This window comes from Mus caroli, unplaced genomic scaffold (genome assembly GCF_978045245.1).
Source record: "Mus caroli unplaced genomic scaffold, Mus_caroli_1 scaffold_8, whole genome shotgun sequence".
Lineage (NCBI taxonomy): Eukaryota > Metazoa > Chordata > Mammalia > Rodentia > Muridae > Mus > Mus caroli.
Genome location: NW_028227263.1, coordinates 18,230,966 through 18,250,471, shown reverse-complemented (window position 1 = coordinate 18,250,471; position 19,506 = coordinate 18,230,966). Strand labels below are relative to the sequence as shown.

The following is a 19,506-nucleotide window of genomic DNA, read 5'->3' as shown; positions in this document are numbered from 1 at the left end:
CCTACCTCAGAGCTAGGCTCTGAATGAACAGGAGTGCTTGCAGTGATGCCGACGCATGAGGATGCCCTCAACAACAACAACAACAAACAAACAAACAAACAAACCCAGGTCCATTGTAATCAGCCAAGGACAGTTAGAATGTTAAGAGGAGAGAGACTGTCTGAGTGTGTGATGACTTGGTCCTCTGTGTGCATGTGAGCACACGTGCAAGTGCACTCACATATCTACCCAGCTACACAGGAACATGGACATACATACACATATAGACACCCCACATACACAGACAGACAGAGACAGAGCATTTTAAAAGGAAGCAGATAAATATCTTTTTTACTTTTGAGAAAAGAATTTCACAATATGAACAGTTAGATGTAAAATAGTTAACTAAGGATAAAACTCAGAGCACTGGCCCAGCCTGGTATAGGCCCTGGGTGAACTCCAACATTGGAAAAAAAAAAAAAACAGCCGGGCGGTGGTGGTGCACGCCTTTAATCCCAGCACTTGGGAGGCAGAGTTAGTCTTGAGTTCTGAGTTCGAGGCCAGCCTGGTCTACAAAGTGAGTTCCAGGACAGCCAGGGCTATACAGAGAAACCCTGTCTCGGAAAAAAAAAAAAAAAAAAACCAATTATGAAGCTATATTAATAATACTAATGTCATTAGAAGCATTACATATATAAGGAGGATATATTACAGATATATTTAGACAAAGATATATGCTCATGTTTTTTTTTGTTTTTCTCTTTTATGTATGTTTTGCCTGTCTATATGTTTGTGCACCACATAAATGCCTTGTGCCCAAAGAAGGCCAGAAGAGGGCATCAGATCCTCTGACACTGGAGCTATAGGCAGGTGTGTGAACTGTTATGTGGGTGCTGGCAACAGAACTGGGGTCCTCTGGAGAAACAGTAGCTTCTCTTAACCATTAAGCTCCCTTCTCCAGCCCCATATACGTTGTCTTTGTACAGGACTATCCTCCAGGGCAAACTATCACCATCTTTGTCAATTATCTGTGCTCCTTGCAAAAGCCCATCAAAGCTGGCTTGTGGGCTACTGTGACACCACCCCTGGCATCCATCTTTTGCTGTTGGTTTTGAGTGGGACTGAAACAAGATTCCATACAACCCAGGTTGGCCTCAAACTCACTGGGCTGCTCAGATAACTCTTAACTCCTGATCCTCAAACCTTTACCTCCCATTTGCTGGGATTACAGGTGTGTAATCTTAGCCAATTCTGGTCTGAAACTATATTGCCCAGGCTGGTCTTGAACTTCTAAGTGCTAGAATTACAGATACAGAATCACAGCTTTCAGGGTTTAAGTTCAGGCTGTCCTCAAACTTGTATTGTGGGTAAGAATAACCCTGAACTGCTGGTCCTCCTGTATCCACTTCCCGGTACTAGGATTATCATTTCCAGTTGAAGCAAGCACACTACCAACTGAACTACATGCAACCCCCTCCCTGTTTTTGTTTTTCTGAGACAGGGTCTCACCATATACACCTGACTGGCTGGGAATTCACTATGTGGATCCAAGTGGCCTCATGAGATCATCTTGCTTCAATCTTCAAGTACTGGACTGTAGGCATGCATTTTCAAAGCAAGTTTTATGTAGTGCTCACAGCCAGCCTATGGCTTTGTGCATGCACTAGAAGCACACTACCAACTGAGCTAGTTATTTTTCTTTTCAGCAGAATTTCATATAGTCCATGCTGGTCTCGAGACTCACTAGATAACCCTGAACTTTGATTCTTCCTGCCACCTCCTCCAGAATGATGGTGTATGCCACATTATAGCTGTATGCTAGCACATCTGTTTAAAATGGCAGTAAGAATTGAGCCCAAGGTTTCACAATGTTCAGGAAACACTCTACCAACTGAAATAGAGACCCTTATTCTCCGTCTACTTTTCGAGTTTCAGGCATCAAATTCACATCAGGTTTAGTGGCAAATCTCCTTGCCTGTGCAATATGTGCAGTGGCACAATGGCAAGATTTTTGCAAGCTGTCTTGTTGGTCCTAGACTAAAGTCAGGTCCTCTAGCCTGAGCCAGCCAGTACTTTTAACTGCTGAGTCATCTCTCTTCCACTACCACTACCTTCTTTCTTTCTTTTGGTGGGGCAAGGAGGGACAAGTGGAGGGGTGGGGACAGGACATAAAAAGATAGGGTCTCACTATGTAAACCAGCCTGGACTTGAATTCAGAAATTTTCCCTGCTAATGCCCGCTGGGTGCCTCGACGAGAGGTGCCACCACATCTGGCCCCATCACTATCTTTATTAATCTTTCCAGATATTATAAGTCTGAAAAGGCAAAATGTAAAACAATTATAAATTGCCAAAGTAAGCAAAAGTGTGAAACAATTTATACTCAACACTGATTACTTCTGGGTAGAATTCTCTAGGCAGGGTACTGGGAACATGTGGGGAAATTTTTTTTTTTTGCAGATAATCCTTTTACTGATAATTCATACTACATTTATTTTTACAAAAGCAAACATTACCTCTGTAATTTTAGAATTTATTTTTATTTTATAAGTGTTTGCCTGAATGTATGTCTATGTATTAGAAGGTTTCAATTCCCTTAAGTCTAAAGTTAGAAACTGTTAAAAGCTTCCATGTGGGTGCTGAGAATCAAACCCTGTGTTCTCTAGAAGAGCAGCCAGTGCTCTTAACCACTTAAAACATCTCTCCAGCTCTGCCTCTGTAAATTATTTAAACACACACACACACACCTTTAAAGTACTAAAGTGAAAAAAAGCAACACATAGTTACTATAAGATTATATGCATATCCTTTTTTTAGACAGGATAATCTTGAACTTTAGAATCTTAGTGTGTGTGTGTGTATGTGTGTATTGACTTATGCAACAGCACAGGTTGGCCTCAACCAGTAAATTGGGATTGTGCATATATGCTACCATACCTAGCTGTAAAGAATCTTTCTTCCAGTCTCTATTCAACTTCCATTTCCCCACAATAGCTTCTCCTCTGTCCATCTCTGATTTATTTTTATCCTGTTTTCTTAATTATTAGTTGTGTTTTGGGGCAGGATCTTGTTATGTAACCAAGGGCTCAAAATCTTCCTTGGAACCGTTGTAGATAATAAATGCATCCTTAAAATCGGAAGGGAGTATCAGATTCTCTAAGGGATTTTTTCCCCCCTAGACACAGGAATTTTTCTCTGTAGCTTTGGTTGTACTAGAGCCAGCTTCATTGACCAGGATGGCCTTGAAATCAGAGATTCGTCAGCCTCTATTGGGATTAAAAGCCATGAGCCACCACCACCCGGCCTTTTTTTCCTTAAGGATTTTTATTTGATGTGAATGGGAGTTTTACTTGCGTGTATGTCTGTGCACCGTGTTTGTGTATTGCTCTCTGAGGCCAGAAGAGGGTGTCGGATTCCTTGGAACTGGAATAACAGTTAGGAGCTTCTTTAGTGTGGAGATAGAATGTCGGTCCTCTGAAAGAGGAAGCAGCCAATATTCTTAATCACTGAGCTATGTTCTCAACCTCTCCAAATAGTTCTTAAATGTAAAAGACTGCAAACCTATGGTACTTGTATTTGAGAGTTCTTGGGGAAACCAGTGTTACAAAGTCAACCGCAGCTGGTAGTGGTGGTGCATTCGTTAATTCCAGGGAGACGCAGGAGCAACTTTGTAAGTTTAAGGTTAGCTTGATCTACATAGCGAGTCCATGTCAGCCAAGGCTACATTGTTACACCTTACCTTTCAAAACCAAAAAGTAACTGCTGTAGGAATCAGAAGGTCTAAGCTCCTCTACTCATTTGTTTGATTTCACTGGGTGATATGTAAGAACAAAAACTCCGAAATCCAAAGGGTGGTCCCAGTGGGCAGCTGCAATGCAGCACGAGTTTCAGACCTATTGAAGCGTGCTGGGCCAGCATGGAGCCTCTGAGAGAACTACAACTCCCACCTTGCTTTGCGCCGCACAGTCCTACGCTAGCACGCGAGCCTACCCGCCCCTCCAGCCTCCAGTTACTGTGTATCGCGAGAAGACGGGCCGCTCTGGCGGTAGCGATAACGAGCCTTGGTGGTGGTGGTAGTGGTGGTGCTAGTGGCGGTGGCGGCCGAGACGGCGGCGGCCATTTTGGTGAGGCCTCGGGAGCAGCGGAGGCGGCGGCCGGGTCGCTGGGAGTAGCGTCTTTTTCTTCAACTCACCGAGCACCTCTTCGCGGCGTGACTGGAAGCGGTGGGAGCATCGGGGTGGCTCGTGTTACGGCCCTTAGGGGAATTTAAAGCGGTGAAGGCGGCGACCAAGAGGGGGCCCTCCCCCCTCCTCGGCGGGAGGGGGGGTGGTGAGCACGCCCCCGAGGACGCAGGTAAGGAGAGGGAGACAAGATGGCGGAGTCCCCACACTTTCCCCTCCCCTGACGGGTGCCTGCGCGCGCATCTCCGAGCGCCGCTTCCCACCTTCCCGGGGTGCTGCGCGCGCACCGCCCGGCGGGGCCCTGGGGCCGGCGAGCGAGGTTGCCTGCGCGCGCTCCCGGAGCCGGGGGTGGGGGGGAGGGCGTCGGGCCGAGCGGCACCTGGTGTCGGAGCGGCGCCTCGCCCCCCTCCTGCCCTTCTGCGCACGCGTACGCGAGCGAGCAGCCCTCGAGAGGACGGACCCAGGTGCGCTTCTGCCCGCCCACCAACCTGCCTCCCCTCGGGGGCGCGGACGAGGGAAAGGGGTGCACGGGACGAGTAGTCCGGGCGCGCGCCCACCATAAGCCATTTAGGAGCCCGAGACTTGGCGCACGAACCCTTCCTTCCCGAGCTCTTTGCGGTCTGTGGATGTGGGGGCGCGGACGGACGCGGACTTCTGAGTCCTGTGACCCGGTCTATGGGTTCGGGTTCTGGCGGGAATCGCCCCCCCCCACACACACACCGGGCCGTGCGCGCCGCCGGCTCACCCCGCCCCCGGGCCGCGCACGCGCCGGCCCCTCCCCCAGCCGGTCGCGCACGTTGGGTGGGGTGGGCGACCCCGAGGGGGCGGGGCCGCCGTCTGAGGAGTCAAAACTTGGCAGAGGTCAAGGGTCATGCTGGGTCAGTCCACTGCGGGGGGGGGGGGGGTATTGGGAGATCTTAAAGAAGGCTGGAGTCAGTGGTTGGGGCCTCATGGTTTTGGATTACCTCCAATCCTTGGAATGTTCTGGAGGGTGAATCAAGGCAGCACAACACCTAGATAAGGAATTAACTGGGCAAATGCTTCCGGATCTTGAATACTTTATTAACCCTGCTTGTTTCCGGCTGTTAGGTCTCCTTGGCGCCTTCCTCACTTATGTCTGCTTAAAAAGCTCTTTCTTGCCGGGCGGTTGGTGGCACACGCCTTTAGTCCCAGCACTTGGGAGGCAGAGGCAGGCGGATTTCTGAGTTCGAGGCCAGCCTGGTCTACAAAGTGAGTTCCAGGATAGCCAGGGCTACACAGAGAAACCCTGTCTCGAAAAACAAAAACAAAAAAAGCTTTTTCTTTAAAGTTCTTTGGCCGTTTCACCTCGCTCGTTCTGTATTCAAAGAGTCCTCCTTTACTTTATGACTAGGTATTTGCTTTTTGTTTTGGGGAACTCCACCCTCATTTCTGTTAAGTCCTCATTGAAAAGACAAGGAAGCTGTCAGGCATCCAGGAGGTGTTGTTAACTTTTAGATGAGAAGTTTCTGTCCTTCAGTTGTCTGTCAGAGCTTTAAGTACCTTTAGCTTTTAAAACGTTTTGTTGTCTTCTTCTTTGCTCTTATCCAGCCAGAATGTACAACCCTGTGAGATTCTCCATACAAAACACTTTGTGCTTTGTAGCCACAACATGTATATACAGCACATCCATGCTTGGTGTCCAGACAGGCCAGAAGAATAATTTGGGCCCACTGGAGCTGGAACTGGAGCTATTGTGAGCTGCTGTATAGGTGCTTGGGACAAAACCCAGGACCTCTGCAGGAGCAATGAATACTCACTCTTAAACCACTGAAGCATTTCTTCACCCCCACCCCCAAGGCTGAGCCTTGCCCAATTTACTACAGCCTAGCCCAGTTTACTGTATGATTTTTTGAAGCCTGAGCTTTCCCTGTTACTGTTCTGTGAAGTAACTTTGGATGTATTTTAAAGTCCAATAAAGCTGGTGTATGTAACCTTAGATGAGTATGGATTGACAAATGTGGGTCGTGTCCTCACTGCTGCTGCTTCTCCTGTTTTAGGTGTGATTTCCTTCGGTACAACACGGCACCGTGGAAGTGCAGACTCTCACAGGGGGTGTGGTCTCTGCTCACACAGGTGAGCTCACCTTCAGATAAAATTTTGTGTTCTGATGTTAATGGGAGAAACAGTATGACATAATGAGAGAATAGTTTGTGAATGATTATTGCATGTGTTTTCTATGTAGGGTTTGGTGATAGTTCAACCAAACTGGGGCTGAATAAGGGAAGGTGTTACCCTGGCACTACTAGGGAGAGCACTAAGAGTATTATGTTTTTCCATGGGTTTTTGTTGTTGTTGTTTAGTTTGGTTTTGCTTATTTGTTTTGTTTTCATTTCTCTCTCTCTCTTCTCTCTCTTTTTTTTGTTGTCATTGTTTTCTCGAGAAAGAGTTTCTCTGTGTAACTCTTTGTGTCCTAAAATTTGACTTGTAGATCAGGCTGGCCTTGAACTCAGAGATTTCTGTCTCTGCCTCCCAGTGCTAAGAAGAAAGGCCTATACCACCATCCTGGCTTCTTCAATGTTCTGAAAGAAGGCTATGTGGATTTAAGTTCGATTATCTTTTCTTCCTTCTTTTCTTTTTAAAGACAATCTCACATAATTTAACTGGCCTCAATCTGTATAGCTGAGAATAATCTTAGGTAGTTTTGATCCTCTTACCTCCAGTGTACCACCATGACACTCAATTCTATGTGGTTCAGGCATGAAGTCTCAGACTCTGAGGGTACTAATCAGGTATTCTACCAAATGAGTTCTATCTTCAGCTCTGTGTTTCTCCCCTCTCTCTCTCTTTTCCTTTTTAAGCAGGGGTGGGGGGGTGGGGGGGTGTCGTCTAAGTCTCTAGCCCAAGCCAACTTTGAATTCATAGCAGTCATTCTGCCTTAGTGTGCCCTAAGTGCTGGGCTTATAGGTATGAACCACCACAGCTGACATTTCTTTTTCTTTTTCTTTTTTCTTCTACTTTTTTTTTTGAGATAGGGCTTCTATTGTAGCCCAGGCTGTCCTGGAACTCTTTCTGGAGACCAGGCTAGCCTCAAACTAACAGAGATCCACTTACCTCTGTCTCCTGAGTGCTGAGGTTAAAGGCATGTACCATGACTGCTTAGCATATTCCTTCTTTTGAAATGAGATCTTACTTTGTGTTTGAGGCTGGTCTCTAATACCTATGTGAAACAATCATCCCAATGTCCCAAATAGATGTGAATATTGGCATGTACAGATACCAAGATATGTCTAAGCACGTTCTTACAGGTATTTGATACATAGTATGTATGACACATAGGGATAGATAGCATGTGAGAAAGGGTCTCCGAGTCCATGCATAGCCAAAGATGAACTTGAACTTCTGATCTTTCTTGACCTCTCAAGCTTTCAAGGTGTGTGCCACCCTGCTGGTTTTATGCAGGGTTGAGGATTGAACCCTTCTTGGGTGCTAGGCCAAGCCAGCTGAGCTACCTCCATATCCCTGAAAATAGTTCTTAACCCCAGCATTGGGAGCTGAGGCAGGAGGATAGTAAGTTCCAGGCCAGTCTGGATGGTAGAATAAGACCCTAATTGTCTCAAAAACAATTATTTTAATAGCCTTTAATTTTATTTCTGTTTTTTTCTTTTCTTTTTCTCTTTCTTTCGTTCTTCTTTTTTTTTTTTAAATCTAACTGCAGGTACTCCAGAGGCTGGTGAACCTGAGCGGAGGCTGGGACGCCCTGGTGGGCCCCGGGCCCTGGAAGGCAGGTCCCGGTGGCTGGTGGCCCAGAATGAGGCCGGCTCCCAGCATGCCCTGCAGCCGGACACCAGCCACTCGGCCTGCAGCAACGGTGATAACCCAGTCATTCTTCAGGCATCCAGCAAGGAGCCTGGGAGTGGGACCATGCAGAGCAGCCCCTCCACTGCTCATCCTCAGCTCCCAATCCTACAGACACAGGTTTGAAAGTGGGGAAGGTTCCTTTGATTATTTCTTTTTTTTTTTTTTTCGAGACAGGGTTTCTCTGTGTAGCCCTGGCTGATCCTGGAACTCACTCTGTAGACCAGGCTGGCCTCGAACTCAGAAATCCACCTGCCTCTGCCTCCCGAGTGCTGGGATTAAAGGCGTGCGCCACCACACCCCGCTCCTTTGATTATTTCTATGAGCTAATTCATGCCTTTGAGACAAGTGATGTTGCAGGTCTTCTTACCCACCTAAGTTTGGACTCTCTTTAGTTCTCAGATAGATTGGGGAGTAACATGTCAAGCCTAATTTTTTCATCTTTAATTTGGTTTTCTGAGATAAGAGTTTCTCCACCTACTGTCTTGGAACTTGCTCTGTACACCAGGCTGGCCTTAAACTCAGATCCGTTTATCTGTGACTTCAGATACTTAACTTCTACCTAACATAATAATGCACTCAAGAGTACATATCTTGAAAGGTGTGCTGGCACATGCCTTTAATCACGGCACTCAGAAGCAGAGGCAGGCAGATCTCTATGAGATAAGGCCAGTAAAGACTGTATAGTGAGAGCCTGTCTTTTTTCTTTTTTTTTTTTTTTTTTTTTTTTTTTAAGGCCAGGTTTCTCTGTGTAGCCTTGGTTGTCCTGGAACTCACTTTGTAGACTAGGCCGGTCTTGAACTCAGAAATCCGCCTGCCTCTGCCTCCTGAGTGCTGGGACTAAAGGTGTGAGCCAACACTGCCCAGCCTGAGATCCTATCTTTAAAAAAAGACACATGGATTGGTGAGATGGCTCAGCGGTTTAGAGCAGTGATGGCTTTTCCAGAGTTCAATTCCCAGCAACCACATGGTGGCTCACAGTCATCTGTAATAGGATTCAGTGACCTCTTCTGATGTGTCTGAAGAGAGCTCAGTGTGCTCACATACATAAAAATCTTCAAGAAGTTATTAAAGAAAAGAAAAAAAGACACAGGTCTTTCTTACCATAAGGAAGTCTAGGCTAAGCCAGAAGGTGGTGGTGCATGCCTTTAATCCCAGTATCTAGGAAGCAGAGGCAGTTCAAGGCCAGCTTGGACTACAGAGCAAGTTCTAGACAGCCAAGGCTACTCAGAGACACCCTGACTTAAAATAATGAAAAATGAAAAAAAGAGAGGTCTAGGTTAGGCTGTAAATGGAGATTAGGCAAAATGGTTCTTACACTGCAGGCTTTAAGAATATTTTAACTTCACTTGGAATTGAAACAAGATAAGCCTTAACTGAGATACTGTTTCTTTCCTCATACCATGGAAATGTGAGGGGTGGTGGCATGCTTTTAAATTAATTAAATCTATATTGCATTTAATAAGACACGGCTTCTTGTGGGGCTGGGATATAGCTTAGGGGGTACAATTTTTGTTATGCACAAGGCTCAGGATTGGGCCTTGGGTTGATTCCCAGTACTGTGTGCATATATACTGTATATTGTGGCACAGACCTGAAATCCCAGTACTTTGTTTGAATGATGGAGCAGGAAGCTTTGAGGTCAGCTGAGTGATGGTGGATGGAGCACACCTTTAATCTCAGTACTTTGGAGGCAGAGGCCAGCTTAGTCTACAGAGCAAGTTCTAGGATAGCCAGGTCTACACAGAGAAACCTTATCTCGAAAAAAGGAAAAAAAAAAAAAAAACCCAACAATAAAAGAAGTTGGAGGCCATTCTCAGCTATATGAAGGATTTCTAGCATCATCTGAGTAACATGTGACCCTGTTTCAAAATGGAGGTGGAAATTGGGAGTTTCCTTCATGTATCCTAGCCTCCTGAGTGTGCTGGTATTATACCCCTGTACCACCAGAGATAGCTAGTTCAATTAGTAGTCTTTTCATTTGCTTTTCAATTAATAGTTTTTTCATTGGTCTTTGAAGTTAAGTCCTCATGCATGCTAAAGCAAAACTCTTTTTCACTGAGCCATATCCTTTTAAGCTTTCAAATATGTTTCTAGGAGTTGAGTGCAGGGCTTTGCATGATCCAGGCAAGTAAGCCCTCTGCATTGCTCCAATGGATTTGATTCTTAGTTTTTTCTAGCTAATTGAAAATTTTGATACATAATTTTTAGTCATTTAGCTGGGGTAGGAATTTGAGGCATATTGAGGCTTCAGTATTGTACTGGATTTCATGAGTGAGCTCATTTGTCATATTTCAGTGGGACACTGGTTTCCAGTTATTGCTTTTATAGTTGATACTTTGTAAAATAATGTGTGGGTATTTGAGAAGAGGGTTTTGTTCCATTCTCTATATTACCAGTGAAGAAATTTAATGGGCTCTGGGCTTTTTTTCCTGGTTTTTATGTTAACTCAAATTGCTTAGATGAAGATGCCACACTTGCTTTTTTTTTTTTTTTTTGGCTTTTGAGACAGGGTTTCTCTGTGTAGCCTTGGCTGTCCTGGAACTCACTCTGTAGACCAGGCTGGCCTCCAACTCAGAAATCAACCTGTCTCTGCCTCCCAAGTGCTGGGATTAAAGGCATGTGCCACCACTGTGCACCGCACTTCCTCTTTATGTGAGTAAAATCAAGGTCCTAAAAGGACTATTAAATTTGATACCATAGCATGCTTTTGATCACAGCACTTCTGAGGCAGAGACATACATCTCTGTGAGTACATAGACTACCTCAAGGACAAAAAGAACAAAAATTGTGTATTGTAGTAGGCTTGAAAAAAAAGCAAGTTTTTGTTTTTGAGAGCTATACCTCTAACACTGTAGTAGAAGTCTTGAATTTAGGTAGTCGTATGTATTAGCATGTTAGTCTTGTAAGTCAGAAATCTACCAGAAATTTGGCTCTACCATTTTTAATTTGTTAAAAAACTTTCCAAGCTTAATGTGGTAGCACTAACCTGTTAATCCAGCACTTGGGAGGTGGATTATAAATCCCAGGCCAGCTGGGCAGTGGTAGTGCATTGCTTTTCGTTCCAGCACTTGGGAGGCAGAGACAGGTAGATTTCTGAGTTTGAGGCCAGCCAGGGCTACTCAGAGAAACCCTGTCTCAAAAATCAATCCATCAATCAACCAATAAATCAGTCCCGGGCCAGATGCAGTGAGGCCTTATCTTCAACTGTAGCATCCTCTTTTTGACACCCACCAAAAAGACAAAAGAAGACAACAAAAAAGTGTTTGTGTTGATAAAAATGGGAGTGATATGATACCTTATTCTTAATTTTTTGTTGTAAAATGGAATATTAAAATAATTAAAACATTTAACACAATGCTTAAAATCCTTTTTCTCATTCTCCTTTTTTCTAGATGGTGTCGGACGGCATGACAGGCAGCAATCCTGTGTCTCCTGCCTCATCTAGTTCTCCAGATTCTAGTGGGGCAGGAGGCATCTCCCCCCAACATATAGCTCAAGATTCCTCACTGGATGGACCTCCAGGCCCGCAAGATGGTACCACAGTTCCTCTGGAGGGGTTCAGCTTATCCCATGCTACTGACCTGGTCAACAGGGGTCAGAAGTGGGAGAAGAGCCATGCAGAAATTGCAGAGCAAGCCAAACATGTATGTATTGGGAAGGCCCATGAAGATTCATTGGAGTTGACTTAAGTTCCAGGGGATCCAGTTCCCTTTGCTAGCCTCTATGGGCATTAGGCTTTCAAGTGGTTTGCAGACATACATGGAGGCAAAACAACCATACACAAAACGAAAGAAAGAACATGACCAACTTTCCTTCGGCCTAAAATGAGATTTCATACATGCTAGGCATAGGCAAGTGTTCCCCTTTTATTAAAAGGGTTTGTTTTGTTTTGTTTTTTGGTATATATGAGTATCTTGCCTACATGTATGCCGGCTGAAGATGGTGCACATTTTAAATCCCAGCACTTGGGAGGAAAAGGCAGGTGGATTTCTTGAGTTTGAGGCCACACTGGTCTACAGAGTGAGTTCCAGGACAGCCAGGGCTATACAGACAAACCCTGTTTTAAAACTGAAAAATAAATAAAAATTTGAAAGGAGGTAACCGAGGTAGCTCTCACCTGTATTTCCAGCACTCTGAGGTGATGACACAGGATTACGGAGTTTAAGTCAACCTAGACTGCAGGGTAAGCTAGACACTATCTCAAAAAGTGCAAGCGCCGGGTGTCATGGTGCACGTTTTTAATCTCAGCACGTGGGAGGTAGAGGCAGGTGGATTTCTGAATTTGAGGCCAGCCTGGTCTACAGAGTGAGTTCCAGGACAGCCAGGGCTACACAGAGAAATCCTATCTCAAAAAAAAATTAAAACAAACCATCAAATCTAAATAAAGAAGGCATTAGACACTGAAGTACTTTGTAAGCTGTTATGGTATTAAAATTTATTGTTTTCCCATTTATGTCTAGTCTGTAGCCTGTGAAATTTTCAATAAATTAGACTGAAATCATATTTCTAAGAAAGAAATTGATTTCTACAGTGCTAAGTCATGGCCTGATTTTTAATATCTATTTCACTTGTATTATGTTTATAGGTGTTTGTGCACTTGCATATGGAAGGCAGATGTCAACATTTAGTTGCTTCTTTGGATATTTTTTCGTTTGGGTTTTTTGTTTGGTTTTGGGTTTTGTTTTTGTTTGTTTGTTTGTTTGTTTTGAGACTGGGTCTCAATATGTAGCCCTTGATTGGTTTGGAAGTTGCTATGTAGAATAATTTGGCCTGGAACTCAGAGTTAAGCCTGCCTTTGCCTTCCAGGGTTGAGGGTTAAAGGCATACTCAGGTTTCTAGGCCTGTTTTTGATTCCCAGTTCTTTCCTAGATGTATAATCTCAGCAATGTCATTTAACTTCCTAGATATTCCCTCATACCATTGAATCTATTCCCTTGTAGGATTGATTGAAAATAAAACACTGAGCTCATTCAATGGTCAGGATTCCAGCCATGGCAGTGATATAGCTTGCATGTCCAGAAACTCTTGATCAATGTCATTACCCCATATTAGGAAGCTGAAATTGAAACTCGAATTGCTGAACTTCGGAAGGAGGGATTCTGGTCATTGAAAAGGTTACCTAAAGTGCCAGAGCCTCCCCGCCCTAAAGGACACTGGGACTATCTGTGTGAAGAGATGCAGTGGCTCTCTGCTGACTTTGCTCAGGAGCGCAGATGGAAGCGAGGTGTGGCCCGGAAGGTATGTCCTGTTTGCTGTAACATCTGTATGTTTTCAGGTGTATTTGAAACCTTATCTGGGAGGTGATGGTGTATACCTTTAATTCCAGCGTTGGAGAGGCAGAGGAGGGTAAATCTCTGAATTTGAGGCCAGTCTGGTCTACAGAGTTCTAGGATAGACAGGGTCACACCCCAAATAAAGCCGACAAATTAATATACACTTTTGGTGGTTTCTGCATTTAGAGGTAAGCCTTTTCTTGCCCTTGATAACGTTTGTATTTGATTGTGTGGATAGGGACATTTAGTTTTGAGCATTTTCATACTGGGTCATTATTTCTATAGGTGGTACGTATGGTGATCCGGCACCACGAAGAGCAGCGACAAAAGGAGGAGCGAGCTCGGAGAGAGGAACAGGCCAAGCTGCGCCGAATTGCTTCTGCCATGGCCAAGGATGTTAGGCAGTTCTGGAGCAATGTGGAGAAGGTGAACCATGAGGCTGGAAAAAAGGGGTGGCCTGGAGTAGGTTAGAGGGAGGTATATTAATAGGCCTGACCAAAGCTTACCAAGGAACTAAACGCTGCAGTTCCAGCTCTTTGTGACATTTCCCTATGTAGGGGACCTTTCCGATCCTGAGTGTCACAAGGAAGAAGACTTGGCTTCCCTTTCCTACCTACTCATTTAAAACATTGGGAACAGCGCCTAGTAGTCTGTTTTAGTGGCAAATATCCATTGTAGATTTGGGGATGAAAGGACTCTTTGGCTCCAAGGAGACCATCTACTCTTTGCAGGGTGTATATTAACATGTTTCCTGTTTATTTAGTTATCTCTCCTGCTGTATGTTAAGTTGTAATTATCTCTGAATTCTCTCACCTCCCTCATTGGGCTCGTGTGATTGGTTCTAGGACTCCTTGTGGGCATCTAATCTGGAGATGTTCAAGTCCAGGACTTAAAATGCAATATAATATATGCATATATAATATATGAATACCTAATTGAAGAGTTTCAAATAGTTTTAGAATGTTTTATTATACACATTGTGGTGTAAAAAGTACTATGTAAATAGTTGTTATACTGTATTGTTTGAGATAGGGGTATTGCTGTATTTCACAGGTTTTCTTACTGTTTCAGTTTTAAGACAGGGTGTCATGTAACCATGTTATCCTCAATTTTGCTATGTAACTAAAAATATCTTGAACTCCTGATGCTCCTTCCACCTTCTAAAGCCGCTTTGTTGTTATTGTTTCTGTTCATTTTTGCAACAGGGATCTCAAGTAGACTAGGTTACCTTCATAGCAGGGGTTGGTCCTTTTCCCACTGTTTCCTCTCAAGTGCTGTATTACAGGAGTGTACCAGCATGATGATTGGTCTTGAACTCATCTTCTCTTCAGTTTATAAACCTGGCTGCAATGTTTATTTTGTAGTATTTGAGACCGTCTATGTAACATATGCTAGTCCGGAGCCATCTTCAGTCTCCTGAGTGCTGAGGATGTGCCATTTAACACCTAGGCTTGGAATGGGGGCAGGGGGAGTGGTTAACATTTTTTATTATGTGTGTATTTGGGTTTGGGGTGGGGAGACATACCATGTCACACATAGTCAAGATCAAAGGACAATTTGTGAGTGTCTGTTTCTGCTATGTGAGTTACAAGGATTTAACTCAGGCTGTTAGTCTTGATGTTGACTCATCTTGCCTTCCTCCTTTTTTTGTGCATTTGAGACAAAGTCTCATCATAGTATAGACTGGCCTGGAACTCAAGCTTCTCCTCTTGAACTTAGAGAAATCCTGGTTCAGCTAGCATGCCAAGGCATGCATTTGTTTGTTTGTTTGTGAGAAACAGAGTCCTCCTAGCTCTGGCTGGCCTAGAACTCCCTGTATAGATCGGGCTGGCCTTGAGGTCTACCTACCTCTACCTCTAGACTGTTGAAGATTAAAGGTGTTTGATACAATGCTTAGAGGTAAAAAACTTTTAAAAGATTTATTGGTTTTATTTATGTATGTGTATGCCTGTATGAAATTTATGTGCAGTAAGTACATACAGATACCCACACACCTGCCAAAGCAAGTTGGATCTCTGGAAACTGGAGTTACAGGTTACTGTGAACCACCTAATATAAGTAAGTGTTGGGCACCAAGCTTATCCTCACCTCAAGAAGAGCAGCAATACATGTTCCTAACCTGAGCCGGCATTCTGGTTCCAAGTTTAAAAAGCCTTTATTTTCATTATTTTTAAATTATATGTCTGTTTATGGGTATGTGATGTGCACATGAATGCTGGTGACCTTGGAGGCAAGAGGATGTTGGATCTTCTGGAGCTGGAGTTGTGAACTGTCTGATGTGGGTGCTAGGAATTAAACTCCAGTCCACTGCAAGAGTAGTTAGTGCTCTTAAGCAGTCAGCCATTTCTCCAGCCCTCAGCCCCATTTTTTAAAAAAAAAAATTAATTATTTAAATTATGTGCACATAAGCCAGAGCTGATTTATAAAAGTCAGAGGACAATTTGGAAGTTGTTGGTTCTCTCTTTCCCACCCTGTGGGTCCGAATTGAATTCAAGTTGTTAGGCTTGGCAACAGGTGTCTTTATCTACTAAGTCATTTTGTCAACCTCAAGTTTTTAGTTTTTGTTGTTGCTTTGGTTTCTTTGAGATAGGGCCTCTCTACATAGCCCTGGCTGTTCTGGAACTCACTCTGTAGACCAGGCTGGCCTCCAACTCAGAGATATCTGCCTGCCTTTACCTCCTGAGGTCTGGGATTCAAGATGTGTGTCACCACGCCCACCTATAGTTTTAGTTTTATTAACCCAGAGCCTCCTGTTGCTAAGTCTGTGCTTTAGTCACTGTCTTTAACCTCCAGACTTTTTTTGAATATTTTTTATTTTCGATTCACATACCTGGCCATTCACACATGGTCTCTTCCTACTGCTGCTGTTCTCCTTGTTAGTAGTTACAGAAGACAACACCATCAGCCCCCAAACCTGGGATTTTGTTTGTTAGGCATGTGCTCTCCTACTGACATACACTGGTAGCTGTGCATACTCTGTTTATAATTTATTTGTTTTGGTTTTTGGTTTTTGAAAATAAGATTTCTCAGCCGGGCATGGTGGTACACTCCTTTAATCCCAGCACTCAGGAGGCAGAGGCAGGCAGATTTCTGAGTTTGAGGCCAGCCTGGTCTACAAAGTGAGTTCCAGGACAGCCAGGGCTATACAGAGAAACCCTGTCTCGAAAAACCAAAAAAAAGAAAAAAAAAAAAGAAGAAAGAAAGAAAAAAGAAAATAAGATTTCTCTCTGTAACCTTGGCTGTCCTGGACCTTACTCTATAGACCAAACTGGTCCTGAATTAAGAGGTCTGCTTGCCTCTGATGATACTAAATGTGTGTGATGTGTGTGCCACCACTGACTGACTACTTTATTAATTCTTCTAAAGATCCAGTTGAAGATGGATTTGTTAATGTTCTCCAGCTCCTAGATACTAAGTTGATACCATCTTGTGTTTATGTTGCTGTTGTTTGTTTTTGGTTTTTTTAGAAGTACCATATAGATAAATCCAGTTGAAGATGGATTTGTTAATGTTCTCCAGCTCCTAGATACTAAGTTGATACCATCTTGTGTTTATGTTGCTGTTGTTTGTTTTTGGTTTTTTTAGAAGTACCATATAGATCAGAAGCCCCTTAAAGATTTTTAGTTTTAATCTATATGACCAAGCCAAAGTCTAGCATAAAGGTAGTATCTCTAAGTAGTTGGCTAAGAATATATAAACAAGTGAATATATAGGTGACTGATATCTTTTGTGATTATGGTAGGTGGTACAATTCAAACAACAGTCTCGGCTTGAAGAAAAACGTAAGAAAGCCTTGGACCTGCACCTGGACTTCATTGTAGGGCAAACTGAGAAGTACTCAGACCTTCTGTCTCAGAGCCTTAACCAGCCACCAGCCTCCAGCAAAGCTGGCTCCTCCCCTTGCCTTGGTTCTTCCTCAGCAGCATCCAGTCCTCCACCCCCAGTTTCTCGACTGGATGATGAAGGTGTGTGTGCTCTTTGGTCCTGTTACTCTTCCCCAAGTGCCCTTTCCAGAGCTGAAAAACCCACCCTGTGGCTTGCAGGGCCCGTGGACTTTGTGACCTTGTTCTCCTGCTATAGATGGGGACTTTCAACCCCAAGAGGAAGAAGAAGAGGATGATGAGGAGACCATTGAGGTTGAAGAACAACAGGAAGGCAATGATGCAGAGACCCAGAGGCGTGAGATTGAACTTCTTCGACATGAGGGAGAACTGCCGCTGGAAGAGCTGCTCCGTTCCCTCCCTCCTCAGTTATTGGGCGGGCCTCTTAGCCCCTCTCAAACACCTTCTCATGACAGTGATGCCCAAGATGGGCCTGAAGAAAATACTGAAGAGGAGCCATCTCAGGATTTAGAGGTATAAACAGAAGAAGCACAGGAAGAAAGATTTGAGGGGAAATAGATGTAAGGTTTCACTCTGAAATCCTGTGCATAGGGTGATCCATGGTTTTAAGAATCTGGGTGAAGGACAGTTAGGGTTTCATTGATAGGAATTGATCATTTGCAAACCAAGTTGAACCCTGCAACTGGCAAGGTTTCTAATATAATGGAAGCATTTATTGTACTTTTAAAATTCCTAGGGGGAGGGCTGGAGAGAAATAGCTTAGTTCATTCCCTCATCTGGCTCATAGAACAAGGTGTGTGCAGTGGTGTTACAGTAATCACAACGTTAAGAGCTTCCTTCTCTAGCTAATCAGTGAGCTCCGAGGTCATTGGAGAGTGAGTGAGGAAGACACCAAACAATGTGCTCTGGTTTCCACAACCATGTACAAACAGGCAGATTATTTATCTGTGTGTGTGTGTGTGTGTGTGTGTGTGTGTGTGTGTGTGTGTGTGTGTGTGTGTGTATACAAAAATTGTTAGGTGATACAAATTTGGAAGTTGTGATAGTCATCTTAAAAATCTTTTGGGGGGCACTGTAGAGATGGCTCAGCTGTTAAGAGCACTGACTGGTCTTCCAAAGGTCCTGAGTTCAATTCCCAGCAACTACATGGTGGCTCACAACCATCCCTAATGAGATCTGATGCCCTCTTCTGGGTGTCTGAAGACAGCTACAGTGTACTTAGATATAATAAAGAAATCTTAAAAAATCTTTTGGACCTTTTATACCATTGGTCCATATGTTCTGCATGTTAAGGTTGGTTTTTTAAATTACTGTTATTGTAATTAAAAAAATTTATGATCTCTTATTTGTAATTATAAACACAGGTTTATGTGTCTGTGTATGGATATGCATACACGATAGCAGATACCAACAGAGGCTAGAGTCTTTAGATCCCCTGGATCTTACAGATGGTTTAGAGTCACTTGATAGGGGTTCTGGGAATTGAACTTAGGTCTTCTAGAAGTGGAATAGTGTTCTTAACCAATAAGCTATCATTCTAGCCCTTGATTTAGTTATTTTTAAATTTCATTCTATTTACTTACTTTTTGAGACAAGGTCTGTGTAGTCTTGCCTGGCCTGGTACTCATGTAGATTAGGATAACCTAAAAAAAATTACTAGAATTGTGTCTGTGTGTGTATACATATGGAAGTCAGAGAACAATTTTGTGGCATTGATTCTAACCTACGTTTACATGAGTCCAAGGATTGAGCTTTGGTTGTCAGGCTTGGTGATAACCATTTAGCCCCTCTCTCTTCTTTTGGTGGGGAGGGGATTAGGTAGTTGTTTGGGTTTTGTTTTTGAAAGAGAGCCTTATTATGTATGCCTGACTGGCTTGGAACCTATTGTGTGGACCAGTCTGGCCTCAAATTCAAAAAGCTCTGCCTATAGAATGCTTGGATTAAGGGCATGGTCCCCCTTTATTTTCTAGCACTTTTCACAGGTCCTTCCTTTGTCAGTGGGGTCAGGATTTGGTAGCTGGTGCTGAGATGAAACCCTTGATTACATCCTTGCCCTGATACTGTACCAGTGGCAGCTGTCACTCAAGGGAACAGTGATGTTTTTCTGATCTACATTACATCTTTGTCTTTCAACTCTTTTTGTTTGTTTGGTTTGGTGGTTTGGATTGGTTTGGTTTTTGAGTCAGGGTTTTTCAGTGTAACATCCCTGGCTACACTGGAACTGACTTTGCAGACCAGACAGGCCTCAGACTCACAGAGATCCCCTGCCTCCTGAGTTCTGATATTAAAGGAAGGTATGTGCACCACATAGGGTCTTGTTGTTTGCTGACTCTCTGGCTGACCTAGAATTCACTATGTAGACTAGGCTGGCCTCCAACGCAAGAGTTGCCTCTGCCTCCCCAGTGCTAGGATT

The 19,506-nt window shown here is 43.8% G+C and overlaps 1 protein-coding gene, 1 non-coding gene and 1 pseudogene across 6 annotated transcripts in view; 2 read left to right on the top strand and 1 right to left on the bottom strand.

The window, feature by feature from the left end:
• Positions 1–658: 658 nt before the first annotated feature.
• LOC147002850 (uncharacterized) lies at positions 659–4,748 on the bottom strand (annotated as a pseudogene).
• Positions 4,112–19,506, top strand: part of Srcap (Snf2 related CREBBP activator protein) — a 46,964-nt gene continuing 31,569 nt past the window's right edge. For 4 of the 5 annotated variants that reach the window (XM_085841294.1, XM_085841295.1, XM_085841296.1 and 1 more), the window contains exons 1-8: positions 4,112–4,331; positions 6,178–6,253; positions 7,836–8,095; positions 11,371–11,622; positions 13,031–13,216; positions 13,537–13,677; positions 16,994–17,216; positions 17,332–17,606. In XM_085841294.1, coding sequence (XP_085697420.1) covers positions 8,042–8,095; positions 11,371–11,622; positions 13,031–13,216; positions 13,537–13,677; positions 16,994–17,216; positions 17,332–17,606 — 1,131 coding nt within the window. In that variant the 5' untranslated portion in view covers positions 4,112–4,331; positions 6,178–6,253; positions 7,836–8,041. Of the gene's footprint in view, positions 4,332–6,177; positions 6,254–7,835; positions 8,096–11,370; positions 11,623–13,030; positions 13,217–13,536; positions 13,678–16,993; positions 17,217–17,331; positions 17,607–19,506 lie in introns of those variants that run through there. The other variant, XM_085841297.1, reaches the window with a different exon arrangement.
• Positions 19,060–19,189, top strand: LOC115031624 (small nucleolar RNA SNORA30/SNORA37 family). The gene has a single exon (XR_003837297.1). It is a non-coding gene; the product is annotated as a small nucleolar RNA SNORA30/SNORA37 family (small nucleolar RNA).